General features: G+C 44.8%; 1 protein-coding gene across 1 annotated transcript in view; it reads left to right on the forward strand.

The window, feature by feature from the left end:
* si:ch211-186j3.6 (neural-cadherin) overlaps positions 1-21,756 on the forward strand; it is a 276,175-nt gene that overhangs the window by 100,116 nt on the left and 154,303 nt on the right. The window contains exons 7-8 of the mRNA XM_068710718.1: positions 5,807-5,949; positions 19,158-19,330. Coding sequence (XP_068566819.1) covers positions 5,807-5,949; positions 19,158-19,330 — 316 coding nt within the window. The remainder of the gene's footprint in view (positions 1-5,806; positions 5,950-19,157; positions 19,331-21,756) is intronic.

Raw genomic sequence — 21,756 nt, forward strand, 5'->3', positions numbered from 1 at the left:
CGGCTCCTTGATTTCAGGCAGAAGAAGGCTTATTTTTTTAAGTCATCAACAATCAATCTTCAGCAAAAATTTAAACTCATCTCATCAGCTGCTGCTGCTAGCTCGCTAGTTAACTTGAGCTCTCTAACATGGATAGAAAGGGGGCTCCTCATGACTCGCCTGAACATCAGAACCCAACAAATGGCTCGCATGTGTAGTTGATGGCTACAAACAAAAGAATTATGACCAGAGAGCGCAAAAAACTGAAGCTACATCCCCAGTTATTTATTCACATGAGACATGTAGAGGACATAACCAAAAAAATGAGCAAACATGTTGTCGTATTGCAGGGTAGAGAACGCTACCAGTAGCGTTACGTTATCTTAAGAAAATAACGTGATCTCAGACTTATTTCTCTTTAGCGCGAGCTCAGTTAGCTGAACAAACTAACGTGGTTTTACAGGCAGGTTTGTAGTTCAACATTTCACTTCATTCGTGTGTCTGCTTACATGGACAGCAGTATGTTTGAAGAGTGTTTGAATGCTCTTTTTGCATACGTAGCCATCACTAGTTTCAGAGACCTGGAGAAGGCCTTACCCTGGTGTTGGGAGGCATGATTATGCTGTCTGCAGTGTCCCATACGTGCAACTGGAATACTTTGGCATTTATACAGTACATTCTGGGTTTCTGATCACTTTTTTTCACCTGTGCTGGTGCATCTTCATGTGAAATTACTTGATAGTTAATCAGTTAAACAAAAGATAGTGCTGAAGAGTTGCCAACACAATTACTTGGAGAATGTTGCATGCTGCCTAGTCACATATGTGAACGTCCAGGTTTCTCCTTGTCCCGTGTAAACGTCATTGCCCAAATCCGATCCTTTATGAAACGTACTGAAGATTCAACAGATCGAGCTTTTAAACTCCACCAGGGTAAACAGACCAGCACCCAGCAGACACAGGACTATCGACAGAAACGGCTCTCATAGAATTGGTTCACGTGAAACGCTCTGCTCACATAGACGCGCTTCTAACCCACCACCTTATAAAATGGCATCATTTCAAATGTCAGAGCCGGGACTTATTATCTCGCTGTAGCGAGCGCTGCTGCCTCGGAGCTTGTATCGCAGCCACGTCTGCAAGAGTTGTTACTGCAGTCGGCCCCACACCCACACCCACACCCACACCCACACCCACACCTACACCCACACCCACACCCACACCCACACCCGCCTCATTTAAACAAGCGAATGGAAAGATAGCTTTGTAAGTACTGATTAACGGGGAATCAGACAGGAGACATTCCAGCAAATAAATAAAACAACCAGTGAGCAGCAGTTGGACCAGCTGACCGTCCTGGTCCCCAACTATTCAACACACACACACACACACACACACACACACACACACACACACACACACACACACACACACACACACACACACACACACACACTCCATTATGCCTCCATTCTCCATATATGCCTTATCTAGATAAACAAAATGAACTCAATAATTACATTTAGTAATTAATGTTCACAACTGACATCAGTCTCCGGCCTACAGGGACGCATCCCCCCCCCCCCTTCGGATCAACAGAATGAAAACTTAAACAGAAAGGTTAAAAAAGTAATTAGTGTGTGCCGGTGTATGTCTGAGGCGGATTTCAATTGGTTGCAGCATTGATTCGGCCAAATTAGAGTTGTGGTGGAGCCCAAATGTGATTGCAAAAGGCCTCTCGGTGCTGCTCCACTGCTGGGCTGTTTTGCTTCCCTCTCGGTGATCCGTCCCGATCTCTGTCCACTCCCTCTCAATAGAGAGGCACTCACACAGGCAGCAGAAGCCCACGAGCAGCAGCTTGAAAGCATGAGAGAGGGCTATTTGTTTAAGTTAGGTTGACATTAGTGTCAACGAGGATAAGCCTCGTAATTATCTACCCGGTGTGTGGTTATGAAGTTATTGACATCATGCTAGGCTTAATACTTTCAATGTAATGACATGTACGTATAGGTCTGCTGTAACACTGTTCTGGACACATTCGTCTTCTTTACCATGTCATTATCCAAAATGTCCTCAGACAGCGGTTTGTATTGTATCTTTAAGAAGCAACACGATGATTTCAGCTTGTTACTTGCATACAGTCTTTTTAAAACAAGCTACCATCTTCTTTTTTAGCTTTTGATTAGTTGATTTCAAAATATCTATAAGGTGAGTGATGTGTTTCTGTGGACCATGAGCTGATTTCAGTCAATCTACGACATGTTATTTCTTATATAGTGAAAACATTAATAAATAAGTTTACCCAAGATGTTGTCCTCAGATCACATGTGTGAAACCCAAAGATATCCAGTTTACACTAGTTAGAAATGAAATGCAGCACAGTTTTTATAAACTGAGCTGTTTAGTATAATTACGTTGTGTAATTTGCTGTTGTTTGACTAATTGATTAATCAACTAATTGTTTCATGACTGCCGTAGATGGTGGGAGTTTTTAGCATGCCACTAAATTGATTGTCTAGCAGACCAACACAGGCCAACTTCAGCTATTGTTGCCGTTTCAGGCTGCTCCTTCCTATAAGCCTAATTGTAATCCAACTCTATTTGGATCTATAATGATTAATCTGCCTGCATCTGTAATGAGTAAGTTGAGTTCATTCGGGGAGTCGGGACAAAAGAGGCTTAGCAGCCCGTGTAAGAGAGCCGTGCATAAATTCACCCGCACAGACGGCATCTGTAATTTAGCCATCAAATTGCAGGCAGAAATGCACAAGGAGGCCTTGTTCTTTCTGGCTTTCAGGTGAGATAAATACAAGCAATTATCTAATGATCTTTCAAATAGCTTCCTTTGACTACGAGTTTAAGCCATTTGATCAATGCGACCTATGTACCCTCAGAGAAACTACATAATAAAGAAACACTGCGCAGCATCTCCCCTTGCCTGACTTGCGTATTGATCTGCGGGGAAGTGCTCGGCTTGCAGACTGTGAGCTGAAATTACTCAAATGCTGCAACAACAGTTCTACAAACCGAGCAGAGCAGCGGCACTTGGCTGATCTTCCCGGGCAGAACTAGTCCAACAGTTGTTGAGGCAGAAAGACGGCAGTGACAGAACACGGTCGCGGCGCTCGGCTCCTAATGAGAGCGCCTCGTTTCCAGTGAAAAATGAATGGGCCGCGTGACAGAGGGATGTGCGTTTATGTCAGGCCGTCAGTTACTCGACCTGCCGCTTGGATGTGCGCGCAAGTGATGAGTCATCGATGAACGACAGCAGAGTACATCTTTCGGTCCCATGCACACAGACTGGTAATGGTGGTTGGTGGAGGGGTTTGTCTGTTCTTCAGTCTGCCATGAAACATGCTTACAATCACTTAAAGGAAAAACTAATGTAGCCCAGATACATGTTCTCTATCCACTCCCACAGACCCAGTGTGTAGGTCTGTAGGAGTGTAGAGTGGCCGCAGTGCTGAAGTCAAGCGGAGACTGATTTTGCATGTTTGGAAATAACTTTCATACACACATTATTTTTTACTTATGGACCCTTTTTAGTTGCTCGTGTTTTAGTAAAAAAAACATCTTTATTGCAGTTATCTGCCTAATTTCCTGCACCAAGGTGGTTGTGTTACAGTTTGTTTTGGTTTTGCTTGTCAGTAGGGTTATGAAAAAAAGGAATGGACCTATTTTTATGAAACTTGAGTGCAGCGTGGGCCAAGGAAGAACCTATTGCATTTTGGAATGGATTGGCCTTGGAGGTCTGCGCTCAAGTTCCCCCATGTTTTTGAGATGATGACACTTACTAGAAGGACCTTTTCAAACCAAGAGAAACTGCACTGGGAACATGTAATAACCGATTCATGCTTGCTGACGTAGACTAACATTCATTTCCAAAATGAACACAATGGAGAATGAATGGTATTGGTGTATGGCATTGTAACGTTTTAATCATCATTAAGCTTAACCCTGCTAGTTCAAATGTCTTAGTCCTGTTGCCTATAGTTACTTCTTATCGTTTGACTAATAACCCAAAGAGCCTGGCGTGTTGTGTTTCACGACGACCGCTGAACCGTGACCCAGGGATGTAAAGTGTGAACGCGGCCTGTCAACAAGGTGGAGAGGCCAGCCTTTCAAGAAAAGTTTTGCTTTCAAGCACATCAGTGGTTTGGAGATGCATGCGCAAGGCCAAAAGAGAGTTCAAAGCTGAAGTTCAAAGTGCTACTCTTGAGATAGAAAGACAAAACTGAAGGGGAATTTTAGAGCAAGAAGCTGAGCTCAGTTTGCTCTGCGTGGGCTGATAAGAAATGCGTGTCAGGGCAAGTTTGCTTGAATGGGATTTATATATAAATATACATGCAATAAGGACTTCCCGTTTATGTACATACTGCACACGCATAAAGTCATTACCTTGCATTCTAATGATGCATAACGATTGCATGAGTGCTACGTCTTTGAACTGGTTAGACGCTTCTGTCTGCAGTGTAAAGATGAGCTCATGATCCGGTTACACATTGACCAGGAGGGCATCACTTAAACGCCTAAAGAACTTAAAGCAAAGCTGTAGAAGCATTGCTGTCTAAGCTCACGGAGGAGCTCGTTTAGAATCCAGCAAACAGACGTAAACACCCTTACATTTTCAGAATGTCCTCCACAACGGTGACGCACATTTGCGGCCGACTCCACCCTGAAGATTGTGCGGCGCTGAGAACTATTCCCGTCTACTGTGTCCTGTTGTACTGTGGAAATATCACAGGAGAAAGGAAGCTCACTTTCACAGTCACCACCCTGCTCCACGTTCTCAGTTTGAACGTTGTTAGATTGCCGACACTCCATGATAGAGGGTGTGATGGAAGATGGGTGTTGTTGGCGGTTAGAAGTCTGGGACGCGAGTGTGAAACTTTGTTCACGGTATTCACATATGTCGGTTACCAGAATGGTATCTAGAAGTTTTTTTTCTTCTTTTTAGAATCTCGCCCTGCGGGTCGTTCTGTACGCTGCTCCTCAGAACTCTGCTGGTTTGTGTTTTTGCAACTGCTCAGGGACTGATTAACACCTGGGGCTCACGGTGAAAGCAATCAACTAGCTGGTGTAGAAGGAAACCGGCAAAGCTGTTTAAAAAAAAAAGATGGCTCGCACATTAAACGCATGACATTTAACGCTGAGTAAAGCGCCGGTGCATGTAGGTCTGTTGGCTATGTTGGAAATGTTTTGTGCACCTGGGATGAAAACCACTTACCTCATAAGAAAGTCCCAGTAAGGCCTCCTGTGGCTGCACATGTAAACATTTCATGAAACTCTCTTTGCTCACAGCGTGCGACACAAACACCGGTCCAGCCATCGCTCAGCCGATTGAAAAAGAATGTCGGGTCAACATGGCCAAAGATGTGATTTGTCATTGTTTAGTCTGTTGATTGCAGCACATGCAGTGGGATTTATCCAGACGGTCTTTAATGGCCGCCCCCCCTAGAGTTGTTACAGGGGATCTCAAGCCAGCCCTGTTCACGTCTGTTCCCATAGTTGAATTTGAAAGGACACTAACGAGGTTAGAATGTTTAGTACTGGTGCGTTGGGTTGGTCTGTAAATGCCTTTGCTCATGACACATTTATGATTCAAATCAATCAATATTTTTGCAGTAAATAATATTGCAGCCCGTTTCTATCTTTGTCTTATGTGCTGACACATTGATCTGCTGGTCGAGCGTGAATAAGATGGAATTGATTTGAAACCTTGACGAAACTATGTTGAATGTGTCTTATTTTCACCTTTGCAGCCGGGACTCGTGTCCTCCTGAAGTGTAGGCAAGCTGTTGATGGCGTATCCGTATGTGTTTTATCAGATATCGGACCTTCGTCTCAGAGGATGCGGGACCCAACACACTTGTTGCCACGGTGCTGGCGAAGGACCCCGACGGGGACGGGATCACGTATAAGATCACCACGGGAAACGAGGAGGGCAACTTCATCATCGACAGCCAAAAAGGTAAGACGTCATTCTTTTCCTCTTCTCCTCATCTGTACATTCTCGTTCAACCAAGTGTTCGTGATTCTTAGTTGTTATTGTTAGTAGTTAATCCCATTTTCACCAAGGCAATGCACCAAACCATGCACACATGGCTGAGGGGGGTTGGGGGACAGCATGGTAAGAGAGGTCCTGACTTTAATTAAGACGAAAGAAACGAAAACAACAAACTGCCATCTTCTAGCCAGGAGGCAGTTTTTTTCACCTAACTTGCATACTTAAGTAGCACAACGTCCATGGTTATTAGCGAACCACGATCTTTTCCTAAACCTAACCCAAGTAAGTTCCTGTGGAAATGGAAGTTTATTTTGAAAAGACTTCATGAATTTAACAAACATAAATTGACACGTGCTGCTGCCTTTCGTAGGAAAACGCATGAAAGAATGTGGAGTAACTTTTCATAGGTTATCGTACGAACTGTTGTATGAGGGTACGTTGCCTGGTCCGACCCTGGTGCCTCTCACTCCTCCTCTCCTTTATCACCGGTGCTCGTTGGTGGCCTGGTGCCCGTTGGTGGCCTGGTGCCCGTTGGTGGCGTGGCAGCTGCCAGCGTGTGCCCGCTTGAAACTGGCCGATTGCTTCAAAGAGTTTGATTGCACTGCAGTCAATAAGCAGCAGCCTGTAAAGGCTCTCTGCAGATTAAATCATTGTTTTCATTATTATTTTTCACATAAATCATATGCGTCTTGCCCTATGAATAGAACAGTGGAGTAGAACTTTAGGCTGCTCAGGAGCCTGTTGTTATTGAGCTATTTACTCGCGTTGCCCTGGAACCCTGAAATCTGCACAAAGATTACCTTTTTCCAGTTGTTTACACCCTGCTTTGCTGTCAGCCCTCCCTGCTATATTTACATACACCGAATAAATGTAAAAGCTCTGCAGTTTGTCAGGCGTGTCTCGGAGCTTCTTGAAATGATGCTTTATATAGTGTGTGCAGTATAGTTTTATGTCCTTCGGCCTGTCTACCATTCTGTGGGTAGGGATGCCTCGCCAGCCTTCCTTCCTCTGTCTGCAGGAAGCTTTGTCAAGGATATTTAAATCCTGACAGGTCGTGTCATGGAGACGTTAGAATAATCAGCCGGAGTGAGTGGAGCGTTTCCACAGTGTCTCTGTAACAAAATATCATCTGAGGTTTATAGTCACACATCTCAACTTCCTCTGAGGCAGGAGCAGCAATGAGAGGCAATGTGAAATAGGAAACGGTGTTAATGACGCTGTGTGTGTGTGTGTGTGTGTGTGCGGGAAGTCGGGGGCGGCAATTTCATAGTGGTTCGACCCCTTTGTAAATTGCAACCCCCTCTGAATCTGCATATCCTATTATAGGGTAATACGACGACTTCTACAAATTCAATTACTCAAAACTTCAAAGCGCCATCTCCTCTGATCACCAGCAATGACATTCCCCGTCAGTCGAGTCGGGACACACCGGTAGTGGTCTCATTGTCGAGCAGGGAGAAGACGTGCGGCTAATAACCGGATTCCTTCCAGGCTTGCTTACAGGCTTGCTTTGCCAATTATACCGTTTTGGCTCTCATGTGCATTTAGACACATATCTGCAAACCATTGCTCATTAAAGGTTAAATGTTTACTTCAGGTGTGCTCAGGCCGATGAGCTTGAGTGTTAACGAACAAAAACGATCTCCGTCCACACGGCGCTTCAGCATCGTTTTCGAGACGATCTCCGTCCAGACTAACGCGTCTGAAAACGGACATCACGTGACTATTCACGCACACGGGGCGTGATGGTGGGGCCGGTGTAAACAGGAAGTAGATTGGTTGCTCAGACGGCCGCTCCGTAGGTCTGATAACCCCGCTGGACACGTCGCTCACTGATCGCTCCAATAACAGCTGCTTCCTCCGCAGACATGCAGACTTTAACTGGACAACAGCTGCTAGTAAAGACAACAAATGGATGAATCCAAAAAAAGAAAAGTCACAGAGGAAAATAGAGAGTTTAATTCTGCGTGGACATAATAATATGCTTTCACTGCCAACGATGCTGGCTTACCTGTTTGATATGTGGCGAGAAATGTAATGTAGAAAGACACTTCCAGAACAAACACACAGCATGAAGTGAACAGTGTCACGCTGGAGATGAGAGAAAAAGAGCGATTTCTCAACCGCTGCAGAAAACTCTCCTCTTCATCAGAGTTTGATATTGTTCCAACAGGTAAAATAGCAACAAAATGTCAAGAATTGTCTTTATTCTTGTTCTATAATTTCATAAATACAACAAGCTATAGTTTTTGTATTATAATATAACTATATATAAAAACTTTATAAGCTGTAATATCAAATAGCTTTTGCGGCTCCAGACGAAATCTATTTGGTGGAAAATAGAACAAAATGGCTCTTTGGATGGTGAAGGTTGCCGAGCCCTGGTCTAGATGGTGGACTGATTGGCCTGCCAAATTTGTATTTATTACTCTGTGTGCATGCTGTTTATCTGTAATGTGTATTGTCTCTGTAACACACATGCAGACACACACAGAGAGATGCACACACACACACACACACACACACACACACACACACACACACACACATAGGGCCAGAATCCATACCACAGGGACACACATCTCATCGATTAGAGCAGACGCTCGCTGAATGCTTTGTTCTTGGAATATCCTAAAACCTTTTCCGTGTGTTGCTCTCATCTAAGGCTGAACGTGATGTCACATTATAGCACTTTACAGTCATTCTTTGAGGGTGACAGTAGCTCAGTCTTGGCTTGGGTAGATGGTTGAAGTCTGCTCGGGACGCTGTGCTGCATCCGTCCCACCAATCTGCCATCGCTCCTCAAATAACAACAGAACAAAAACACAAATTTCCCCGAGGGGACAAATAAAGTGCCCTACATGCTGTATATTCACAAACACTTGGCCTTTAGAAATGTTGGGGTTCAGTCAGCATTACATGTAGACGGGAGAAGCCAGCCCGGCAGTTAGGGACTGACACAACACTCACAGCTGTGAGCTGTTTTCACAGCTTTATGTCTTCAGTATTTGGTTACAGATGGAATTGGGATCAACTGCCAGGCCAGCAAACCTGTAAAGTATTGAGAGGTCACCTGACACTTTGATTTTTACTTTACAATGGTTGATGACAAGAAAAATATCGAAGTTGACCAGGCTAACCCTTTAAGCAATTCAACAATTGTCAAATTTGTTAAATTACATTTTTTACATTACATGACAGTCATTTAGCAGACGCTTTTATCCAAAGCGACTTACAATAAGTGCATCAACATTGGTAATCAAAAGAACTACTAGTCACCAGAAGTCATAAGTACATTTCCTTTTCCAAACAAGCATCTAAGAGCCTGAAGCAGAGCATAACTCAGAGCCAAAGTACAGAAACAAGAGAAACAGTTAGTGCTATAAGTAATACGAATACAATAAGTGCAACAAGCTAGTATGAATACAATAAGCGCTAAGTGGAAGGCTCAGGGTAGCACTTCCTGAAGAGGTGGGTCTTCAGCCTGATGAAAGATGGGCAGCGACTCCGCTGTCCTGACGTCAGTGGGGAGTTCATTCCACCACTGTGGGGCCAGGACAGAAAACAGACGTGACCGGGTCGATCGGCCGCAGGGACCTCTGAGCGACGGGGCGACCGATCGCCCCGAGGCAGCAGAGAGAAGTGGTCGGGCGGGGGTGTAGGGCTTGACCGTGGCAATGTTAAAGATTACATTTCTGTTGATCGACCAATCAATTAAATGTTTCAGTTGTACAGTTCAATAAAGATGTATCAGCACTAATAAAACCAATACTGTCCCTGGCAGTAGGCTTATTCAAGTGAGGGACACAGAGGGACGCGAGCCTCACACGGATGTACTCGGAGCCACTCCACACGTTGTCCCCACCAGAGTGTGTGAGCCAAGGTGCGACACCATAACGCTTGTATTATGATCCAATATCTTGTTTGAAAGAGCCCGACATTTGGTCATTAAAACTGTTTTATGGCTCTTTTAATGGGAGGCGAGCACGTTGGATTCCGCCCACCCTCTCCAACCCACCGCATTCTCTCCCTGCCGCTGATGAAAATCGTTTATCGCCTCTTCTCCCCTCTCATTGCCAACTCATCCTAAATGCCCGACAATCATTCAAGCGATTGTTTTCCTCCCTTCCGGCAGGAGCGGCCCTGCCGGCCTCCCTCTCTCCATGTTAATTTGCCTGTAACTCACCCCAGAATACAGTGCGTTTCCCCGAGATTTAGGACGCCCATTAGGATCCGAGCAGGCCGGTCAATATGACAATCACGCTCTTCCTATTAAAACCCATAAATACAGAGACACCCGCTCACCCTCCTCTTCGGGGAGGAAGTATTTACTGACAGCGAAGGGGAAATTCTGGCTCCAATAAACAGGCTTCCATCATTTGCTATTTTTCTCAGCAAAGTTTTATGGCGATTTGAAAGAGAAGAAGAAGAGTACCTCCTTGAGACGGAGGCAGAAGGTGGCTTTATTTCCAGTGAAGACTCTAGATAACCAGTGATGGGGCAGAACGTCGTCCTATTGTCTTGTTTCATTTCTATTTTTTAGTCTTTCCTCGACTCCATCTATTGTGTTTGGTCTGATGTGGTGACCTGAGTCTGATCCTGCTTTATGTAACAAGCCCGCATTGTTCTGCCCTCATTCTTCTCCCCGGTTCCCTCTGGCAGCGTTATAGTCTCTTTCTCTCCTCCACTAGTCCACTTCCCTCTCTTCTGTTTTTCCTCGTCACTCTTTCTTTGGTCCCTTTCTCTTGTCCCTTTTCCTCTCCCAGACTCCATGACGTCGACTTGAGGAAGCACTCCCTCCGTCCCTCTCCTCCTCCGACACCCCCACACCACCACCGCCGTCCCGCTTTGTCCCTAACTCCTCCGTGTTGTCTCTCACCCATCGCTCGCTTCACCCCTCTACTTCCTCCCCTCCTGGCTGCCGTTCATGTGAAGTGACGGCTGCTCACTGACCCCCGGGGAAACATCTTCTCCATCTCGGACAAGGGATGATATGTGCTGGCTCTGTTAGCTGCAACACTCACTCACACACACACACACACACACACACACACACACACACACACACACACACACACACACACACACACACACACACAGAAACATTTGTGGACATGGAAACAACACACCCTCACACTGTTGACATGGAAGCACACACACACACACACGACAGACAAAACCATAAACATGAACAAACACGTGCACGTATACGAAGACTTACACATAGAACGGACCATGTACTGGATATATGCATGCAATCTACACACACACACACACACACACACACACACACACACACACACACACACACACACACACACAGGGCCAGAACCCATACCACAGGGACACATATCTCATAGATTAGAACAGACGCTCGCTGTATGCTTTGTTCTTGGAATATCCTAAAACCTTTTCCGTGTCCCATTTCCAACCACTTACCCAGCATGTGTTGCTCTCATCTAAGGCTTTTAGGCTCTATTAGATGTTTATGCCAACCAGAGGCAGAGTGAAGCGGGGCTCGGACTGCAGGGCGCCCCCGGTGCTCCCGGTACATGTCACATAGTGAGCAGGCGGTAGCCTTTCTCCTTCTCTCTGCCTGCTGCCTTTACTGAACTGGTCACATTTATCTGGCCTTCTGTCTCAATTCATTAAGCATGACTGCACTCTGCGGCGCTGTTGAAGCAGCGTGGGTGGAGAGAGGGGAGGATGGAAGAGTGCTTAGTCTCTTAATGCATCTTATGTATGGACCTACATGCTTGGGTGTTCTTTGTAATTCATGATTCTAGCCAGCTTTCTGCTGATGGAAATCCAAATAAAAGCAATACTACTGCTGCTATATCTGTCCACCGCTACCTATTGCAGTTCTGCTACTCCATGACAGCTTTTACTATTGCAGTACCACAGTACTACTACTGATTTAAAAGGTATTTTCATCCAAATTTCTGCCACAACAATCATTTTCTCACAAACAGATAGCAGATAGTGTTCGTTTAAATCCCCAGGTTTTGAGACCTTTTGAGAAAATACAGAACAATTGACCTGCACTGTGGACTACCCACTTCAGTAGAAAGTATTCTCAATGCAAAGTGTTCGCTGTGACGAAGGGCAACATGTTCTATCTCGATAAAGGTCTTCACTGTGTAGCACGTTTTCTGGTTGTTCAGTAGAGAGTCAATGTGACAAACACACATGATAAGGTCTATTTCTAAATCTTCATTTAATAAGAACTTCAGTGCAAAATGAAAATAACAGTTTCATTTGAAATTATATAGAGAAAAACCACATTTTCAGCTACACACTGACTGTGTTTACATCCATGCACACAAATACAATGTATTTAGATTAAGACGATAGTTTGACTAGATCCTCTTGCTTTGGTTTCATTGCATTGACTTTGGTGATTCCCGGGTTTTTCCTCTACAGTCTTGCTGCCCAAGCTCTCCCTCTTACACCACTGTGATATGAATTGTTGTGGTTTCCATTGAATTATCTCAATAACTATTGGATATATCGTCATAGCATTTGGTACAAACATTAATGTCCCTTTCAGGATGAACTGCGACCGCTGCTTTGTGATCAAATACCTGCAGAGACGAATGTCCTTTCCACCAGCCTCATGACTGTCATTGTGAACATTGCTGATATTAGCATGTAGTTGAAAGTACCGATGTTCCTCAGAGAGCCGTTTGCATGGCTATCTTAGTCTTGTTGTTTAGGTGAACCAACCCTCTAATTTACACCTGACAAGCAGCGATACAACACCGTCAACATATCCTCAGGGATAACATTAACTGCATATTCAGCACCTATTGCACCACTTGCTGTTCATAATAATAGCTCAGAAAGATAAACATGGATGTCAGGATTAATAGCAGTATTGAAATAATCTGCATTTTAAAGGATAGTTCATTTGTTTATTTACTTTTGTGGCCAGTTTTTGTTGACCCATGTCAGTTGCTGTTTCTGCAGCAAACAATTGTTCTAATTTTAGTCTCATTGTTCCCTATTTTTTGTATTTATCACAATCTCTTGTAAGCCCTTTCTACGACGCAACCCCGATCAGCCCAAGCCACGCACCGTACAATAGCCTATTTGTGTTTGGATAATGAGAAATTGGGAGCAAACCATCCAGTCCACTGTCGTTTTAGAGTATGAGCAAATTGCTTTTTTTATCGGAGTGAAGGTGTCCAGGTGAGAGATTTGGCCTAAATACATCTAGCTGCTGAGATGGCCAAACCCCATCTGAAAGTCAGCAACACTAGCGTGCAGTAAGCGTCTGTAATTAAAAGGCTGGCCTACATGAAAGAAGCAGCAGAGTGAATTGCATGTGCATACTTAGTAGTTTGTACTGGAGGGAGGGTACAGCTATTTTTTTAGACTTCAAAGAGCTGTGATGCAGCCTTGAGATTACAAGTTATCGGTTGGTGATGTCTCTATACAGTAGCCTAATGGAAAGAGATCTGCCTTGATCTCAACACGTTTCATTGTTAAGTGCGTCCATCATCGTGTGTCCAATTCTGCTGAAAGATTCCTCTACAGCACCGCTCATTTGAAACAAGCCTGATGCATAATGGTGGCCGTGGCCTTAAAGGTAATACCAACAGCTCAGTTAAATACAAAGTACAACGTAATGGTGTTTCAAAAGTGGTGTGTCAAGTATATCTGCTTCTACCAGATACACTTCTTCACCTATTCTTCTTTTAGTGTCTTTCATTTGTTTTTGTTTATACACAAAGCAGCTAGTACAGCCTGATGTGTTTGGGAAGTTTGGCTTCTGTTGTTGCATGAAACGTTTTGTATGACGTCGTATGAACTGCTGTGTGACGAGACGTCGTCATTCTACACCCGTCCAACAAGTTGTATGAGAATCGGGCCTGTAGCTTTTGCGTAATCCAGCTGACAAGCAAACAATCCAAAAACATAACCTCCTGGCACCAGCAACACATTCAATACACAGCCATAGTTGCCGAATATAAAGCGGCTGGTAGTAGCAGTTAGCTGTATGGAGTGCATTTAAAAAGGCTAGTATGTTAAGTGAATGCGTGTTTAGATGGTGAGCAGGTAGATGAGGAGCAGGTGAGGTCCTTGATCCTACGCAATGAGCTCTATTTGTTTTAGCATGATCAGCAGTGCGGATGGTAGCCGCTTTGGCTTGCTTAGTTTTATCTGTATTCACATGTAAGGAAACTATTTGATGGTCGCCGGGAGGTTCGGGAACATCTGCACTAAACAACTGGTTAGGGCTTGCTTAGTTTTATAACGGCATGCGTGTTTACATTTTATCGATGAGCCACGGGGGACCGTTAGATCTGGACGTCATCCAGTCCACCTCAGATGTGAGAAAAAGGCCCAGAGATAGATGTTGATGGAGGTGTGTTCAGCCAGATTTCCTGTGAGCGTGACAATGCGCCGACGTGAGCGTGGTGAAAACAACCACACAAAAGCAGGGCGCTGATGCTGCATAATGTAATGTGTAATATTCCTCCAAGGGATTTACAGATCTCTCCCCATTTGCCATCCGCTTCTTTTGCGTGTCCCAGATGCATGATTACAAGCAATCACAATTCTCTGACAAACGTTACTGAATATTAAAATATGCTGTTTTAACTTTTTGCGCGAGTTTGAATTTTTGAAGAATGCCACTGTTGCGAGATTGCGGGGCTTTGTGGGCCAATCCAGAGAATGTCCAAATGAAGGCCCTCCTTGAGGAGACATTTATCCTGTCTGTCCTGAATATATATCAGTGGTACATAACATAATCCTCAGCCAACAAGGCATATCAACACTGTGCTGTTTGCAGAATGTGGTGAAAATTGGGTCGACTTTGCACGACTCATAAAACTGAAAACGGCTTGAAACTACATGCGTGTGGTGGATGTGTGTTAAACCACAGAATCTGGACTCCCTTAACAGGAAAGGCACTGTGTTGATTCACTGAAATAACTGTGAATAAAATAGGCCGTACATGTTAATAATATTCATACGAGCTCTTGCAAAACGTCCCCTCAGATTTCTCACAGAGTGCTGGCTGTAGACTGTCCTGAGAGGAAAAAACAAGAATCACTGCCGGACTTTATTGTACTCTGCATCAACCTCTGCAGCAGTGTTTGCTGAACATGAACGTGTGTATTTCACCCCCTGTGTATGTGTGTGTGTGTGTGTGTGTGTGTGTGTGTGTGCACTTATGCATTTATAAGTGCCAGTCACTTTGTATGTGACATGTCTTTCTCGATGCAAAGCTTCCTCCCCTTACACCTCTGAGAGTGTAAATTATAATCCTCTTTCCCCCTCTCTTGCCTCTCTATTTTTATCTCTTTCTCTCTCTCACACACACACACACACACACACACACACACACACACACACACACACACACACACAAACCTACGTATACCCTTAACCATGGACAGCAGTGCCAGAGAACCAGCCATTGTGACAAACACCTCGAGGCACACACCCCCTCCATGGCAATCCTCCATCTCTTGTGCAACACACACACACACACACACACACACACACACACTGGAAGGCAAACAGAAGGGACATACTGTAAATGTGCAGCTCAAAAAGACGAGCTTGTATTGCATTAACTTGGGTAGAATAGCAACTCTCCTCTTTCCTTTGTCAATCATTTCCGAAGACTCATCTACAAATCGATACGCTGTAACTCTTTGGCCCGCATGTGTCATGCTAATTCAGGAGCTATGAACATGCGCACATTCCCAACAAAAAAAATAAATAAGATCATACAATGTCTGGCTGCAATCTGTCTCATCAGTTGCTTTGGTCTGGCAAACAGAGATAGAAGGAGGAATAGTGCACGCACACGCACACACACACACACACACACACACACACACACACACACACACACACACATATATCTATGATAAGTGTGGATTCCAGGGTCCTCTCGTGTAACAGTGAAGTGAACACATGACAGCCACAGCACCTGCCCCTGCCTCTGAAGATAAGGAGGGTGTAATAAGTGTGTCCGCACTTTTAGCCCACACACACACACACACACACACACACACACACACGCATGCGTTTTCACGCGAGCACACGTACAAAGTAAACAGAGCACCGGAGGGCGGGATGAATACAGAGCGGAGGAGAGTCATTCAAAGCAGAGAGTGGGATGCAGATGAGCCGCCTACACCAGACTGGTAGAGGGAGAGGGAGAGAGAGAGACAGAGAGAGAGAGAGAGAGAGAGAGAGACAGAGAGAGAGAGAGACACACACACAATGATGGAGCTAAAAGGGAATACCAATACATTTAACTATTCATATGTTGTGTAGACATAATTAATGAAATCTCTCAGAGCTAAAAAGCTGAAATAAGAAAGTTTGTGTCCACCAGGAACTTCCCTCCCTCTCTGATGACTTGGCTTTTGTAACAGCGCAGACGGTGTGATGGATAATGCGGCTCATTTCTCGACCTTGCTCTCACGTTGCTCTGGTTTCGATGTTGATTGTGTTGATTATTTCCTCACTTCACTTTATAGATTTCCTGCCCTCGAGATGTCAAGAGTCCTCTGTCAACACACAAAGCCAATCAGTGCTCTCCAGCAGGCCACCATGTAGCGTTTTTTTTTAGCATGGTTTGCTACCTAAAAGGGTAATTTTCTGGCATTTGTGGAGAGCTGTTCCTATCGTGCAATAAGTGAGTAGATGTAATAGTTACCTCAAAGGGAACGGAAACCAAATGCAGAAAGACTCCCCACACCACGGTTATGAAAACAAGCTTTTCCCCTGAAGCATGTCAGCGTTGCACCATGTGTAATACAGCGTTCACAGGTTATCCGTTTTTATCATAGAAACTCTTTTTGATACCATGAAGTAGGGCTGGACAAACTGCTTCACTTTACAGTGCAAAACCGCATCAACATACTATAATTGGAAAGGTGTCTCCCCTTAAATGGTCGCATAAGCATTAAGTGGCTTCTCTTAAAGCTAAATGCTAACTTTAGTTGCCCTAAAGTCTCAAACTCTTAATTGCTCCCACATTGTCAACGGCAGCGGCAGCGCATTACAGCTTTACACTTTTCCTGTTCTTACTTTTCACAATAAAAGCCTGAGACACACCAGACTGGAACTTGAATTCAGTCAGATAATTTCAGTAAGAGGCAAAGCAGGAAAATAGCTTGTATTGGGTTTGTCCATGACGTCCCAAAAAAAGCCCATAGAGATAATAATAATAATGGTAATGATGATAACTTCAAAAGCAAGGCAATATAACAACAGAAAGCCCAACAAAGGCAACACAAACACACTGATGAAACAATAAAACCAATCGATGCAATAGGAAAAAAATAATATAAAATAAAGAGAATTATAATGATAACAATAATACATACGTTTCGTAAAATGACAACACATAAAAAGCCAGTCTGTAAAAATGAGTTTTAAGAAGTGATTTTAAGAGATCACTGATTCTGCGAGCCTTATCTCCAATATGGCCAAAGCACCGTCGCCTTTAGTTTTGATCCTCGACTTTGGAACAGGCAGAAAGGCCCCGTCCGAGGAGCGGCACTTCTGCTATCTATCTTGGGGCAAGACCCAGGTGTGCCTTAAAAGTGATCAGTAAAAAACAATTATAAAACAGGGAGCCAGATATATTACAAGAGTGTCAAACAGCTCGGGCGCTTTGGATTTCTTCCTCTTCTTTTAATTTCCACCAGACGAGGCACAGGAAGCGTTTATTTGCATATAGAGCAGGTAAATGGGGATCAGGGCACAAGTGGTCACTCGAGACGCACGTGGAGACGCATTCTGATGCCAGGTGTGCGGGGACGTCTTTACAGCTGTCCACGTCGGACCACTAAAGACGCATGTCAATGCCAGGTTCAGACAGGGTCATAGAAACACCTTTGTTTGCTCTCCATCCTTTCTTTTGCTTAAGAACTTGATTCTTTTTTTCCTCTTAAGCTCAGCGTTGATTGTCTCTTCGGGCCTTTGTGAGGTAGGAGCTGCACCAATTAATGTTTCAGAGGGAGTCCGTTCAATTGGCTGGATGTATCTAAAAGGCTGCTGCTAGAATAAGCTCGCTGGTTCACTTTGACGATTATCTGCGGCGCTCAAATCCTAGACTGGATTGGGTCTGAACTTTTTGTACATGGAAACATGAATGGGCGTCTGACCGAGATGTCATTGCTGCTATATTGATAGCACTCACTGATACAGACACTAAGTGTAATATGGCTTTCCTTTAAAGAACAAAAAAATATATCTGCAAAAGGACCATTTTAAGATTAGAACTCCCAAGTTCTCTCTCTCTCTCAAATATCACTCATACTAAAAAGCAGAAGTCTGGTTTCATGTTGTTTGGTGCTAGACGTATGCTTCATTAATCGTCTGAGCGATTGGTTTCGAGAAACACAAACGAGCCAGAGCTTTTTTTCCCCTCTGTACCAGAAAGACAATGGGTGCAGCAAGACCTTTCTTTAGCACTGTCACGGCGCTGTGGACGTAGGTCTTACGATGCAAGACTACTTGATATGTCAACAGGAGGAACTAGTGGTTGAACCACCCATACGATCTAAATTTACAGTCGTAATTTGAAAAAAAAGAGCCGACTGCTGACTAACACTAGAGCCATCTGTTTGTGCCACTAACCCGGGCTGGACGGACTGTGTACGTTTCAAGACTTTGTTTAGAGGAATATATCCAAAGTGAAGGAAACAAGAAAACAACTTGTGTTTCGTTTGGTCCTCTCCGCCACCAGAAGACTACTTTGCAAGGAGGAAAGCGTGCAGCAGCTCCAGTAGACAGACCTTTAGTTGGGGGAGCTGTAGCAACTCAAATTCAGCCAGTGCAAAGCCCAGTGCTCTGCTCCCGGTGAAGATGTCCTCTGGTGGTGGGGAGGACGTAATGAGAATACAAGTCACTTTCTCATTTCTTCCACTTTGGATCCCGGCGATCTTCCGGTAAGCGGTCAACAACCCATGTTCTGTAATGACTCCATTACCAAATCTGGTAAAGTATCTGTGTTACCTTTGGGATTTTTAAATGCGTTTAAGTTTGCCTCCTTAAAATCCAGAAATGTTGCCGCTACAAACACCCGACTGACAACGTCTGTCCATCTCAAACAAAAAGACGGACACATAGACTGATAGTTCCATCATTAACGGCTGACCGAGTGTGTGTGCTATCCTCATGTCTGGTTGCAGGTTTGATCCGTCTGCGCTCCAGCCCGCCCCCCCACCTCCAGGGCGTGGAGTACGTCCTCAATGTAACAGCGGCGGACGACAATGCCTCAGGCGGACCTCAGGCCTTGTCGTCTACAGCCCAGGTCATAGTGGGCGTGGACGACGTGAATAACAACAAGCCTGTCTTTGAGAAGGTAAGACCAGCGATGGCGCTCCTGCATCATTAAACCTGGTTTCCGCTCGTTATCTCGTCGCGTCTGAAACAGTGTTGCGGTGTCTGCTCTCCTGGTTGCCATGCCATTTATTGCTCTGCTTTCTGGTCTCCTTAATACATCTCAATGACTTCTCACTCGGTCCTTTTCTGTACTAGCTCTATTTTCTCTATCTCTGCCATGTAACTCTCTCCCCCATCACTCCTGTGGCTCCCTCTCTTTGTCTGTCTGCGTCCTCTATTTATTAGCCTCTATCTCTCCTCTCTGGAGGAGCGATTAGCCGGCTTGACCCTCGTCTCTCTGCTACATCATCTCAGCCTTTTAATTAAAGCTTTGAGGGATGTGGGAGAAATCCCGACCGGCCCACTCTGGAGGCGCTACGTCTCCACCCTTTTTTTCTTGTCACGTCTCCATTTTAAATGAGGTGACTTTTTCGAGCCCCCTGTGGCAGCGCACAAGCCAAGATTAGGAGCGTCGACTCGCCGAGTAAACCCCACTCACTCTCTCCTGGGGGAGAGTGATCGCCAAGCGTTTCCCTTTCGGCTTCACCTAGTCGCAGGAAGACGCAGAGGGACAGGTGACACGACGAGAGCCAAGAGAAAAGAGAGAAGATGAAGAGGAGAGGGATTCATGTGATCTGTATGCTCGAGTCTCTCTCTCAGGATCTCCTGCTGGCATCGTGCTCCAAGTCTGTGATTCATTCACTTCTTTCTGTGGGCAGGATGTTGATTGTAACAGACATAGAAACCCCTGAATCCTGAATGCAGAAAATGCATAACTGAAGATGAAAAACGACAAATGAAGCACATACAAAAATACGATGCAAAAACAACAACACTGCACTAGATGGAAGAGAAAAACTCTGGACAAACACAGCTGTTGTGTGTCTGTGGTCCAAAATGGACAAAGAAACTGAGGGGAAAAAGTTCTGGAACAGGAAATTGAGAAGATTCGCAGTGTTGGTTTCTCAGTTAGTAGAGACATCCAGTGTACGTTGGTGTTTCCTCTGTCGCTGGCAGCCAGCAGCAGGACACTAAAGCAGCAAGGCCCTTAATCTTGTTTTGATACCCAATCTTGTATAACGGACTATAGTCTCTCTGGAACTCAGAGCTGGATCAGTGCACCGAGACAGAAGGGGCAAAAGGCGCACAGTGAGATGTGGGAATGCAGGGAGGCAAGCTGTCTCGTGTAGAGCCAGATCCTGCATTTTACCAGCGGCATAGATATCACACTACAGACTCAAAAAGACATTTGTTAATGTGGGGTCACAGGGGTATTATTACAGGGGTTTTTTCCACACACACTTATATTTTTGTAGTAGCGAAATCTAATTGGTATTATTCCTAGATTTCTAATAAGTGGATTGTCCAGACGCTAGTAGTCCACAGTGAATATCACTTATGTTTTCCAGTCACACACGGACAACTTCTTAGTTTTCAGTGCCACAGCAGACGTTGACCTCATGTTCCCTTCGATGAAATCAATCCCAATGGGTTCTTTTCTTTGTGGTTACAGAATTTAGATTAAGGAAAAAGAGAGCTACTATCAAATTGGTTTCTTTTAGTTGGCCGGTACCCTGATGTATTGAAATCAGTATTGGAACAGAAAAAAGTTGGACCTCAAACTCCTTCGCTCCTAAACTTCTTTGAGGGTGAACCCAGTCACCCTGTGAAGCAAAAATCATCTGCGATCTCCTCATTCGGTCACAGGTGACGGTCGGACTTGGATCATCTGGTCAATCCAGAGCTTTCCCTTCAAACGCGGCTCCTTCTTTGGCACGACGTCCACATTGCTGAGGACTACGCGCCCTCACTCTTGAGCGAAGAGCCTAAGAAACTCAAACTCCAGCGAAGGACGTGGCGTTAGACTCGGAGGCGCTGACTTTCGTCCCAACTGCTACACAGCTGCAAACCATCCAAGCGCACGGTAAAGGTCACGGTCTGATGAAGCCAGCCAAAAGCACATCATCTGCAAAAAGCAGAGATGCAATCTTAAGCTCACCAAAGCAGACGCGGCTGTTCCCAGACATTCTGTCCATTCAAATCTCTGGATTGGTGACCGGGCACATCAATCACAGCATCTCCTCGTGTTTAGACTCATGGTTGTGTTTGGTCGGTATGTGACCGGTCCACACACCTGGGCTCTTTTAACACTGACTGAGCATGTGTGAGCCCTCTGATGCGTTGCATGAGTGAATGCCTGCATGCAAACCTCCATACTGTATCTTCATCAAAGTCTCTCTGTATTTTGTTGCTTTAAAGCAAAAAATGTGAAGCTCTGGAGGCAAAAAAGTCCAAAAGCTTCTGATGAATTCAGATGGAAGGGTTGATGGGGCAAAGAAAGGTAAAGTGTTGTTCCATGATAGAAGGGATAGGAAGAATGGGAAGAGGCAGGAAGCGAGGGAGGAT

This window comes from Cebidichthys violaceus, unplaced genomic scaffold, assembly GCF_023349555.1.
Source record: "Cebidichthys violaceus isolate CVI_PGR_0920_01 unplaced genomic scaffold, fCebVio1.0.p SCAF_16, whole genome shotgun sequence".
In the NCBI taxonomy this organism is placed as follows: domain Eukaryota; kingdom Metazoa; phylum Chordata; class Actinopteri; order Perciformes; family Stichaeidae; genus Cebidichthys; species Cebidichthys violaceus.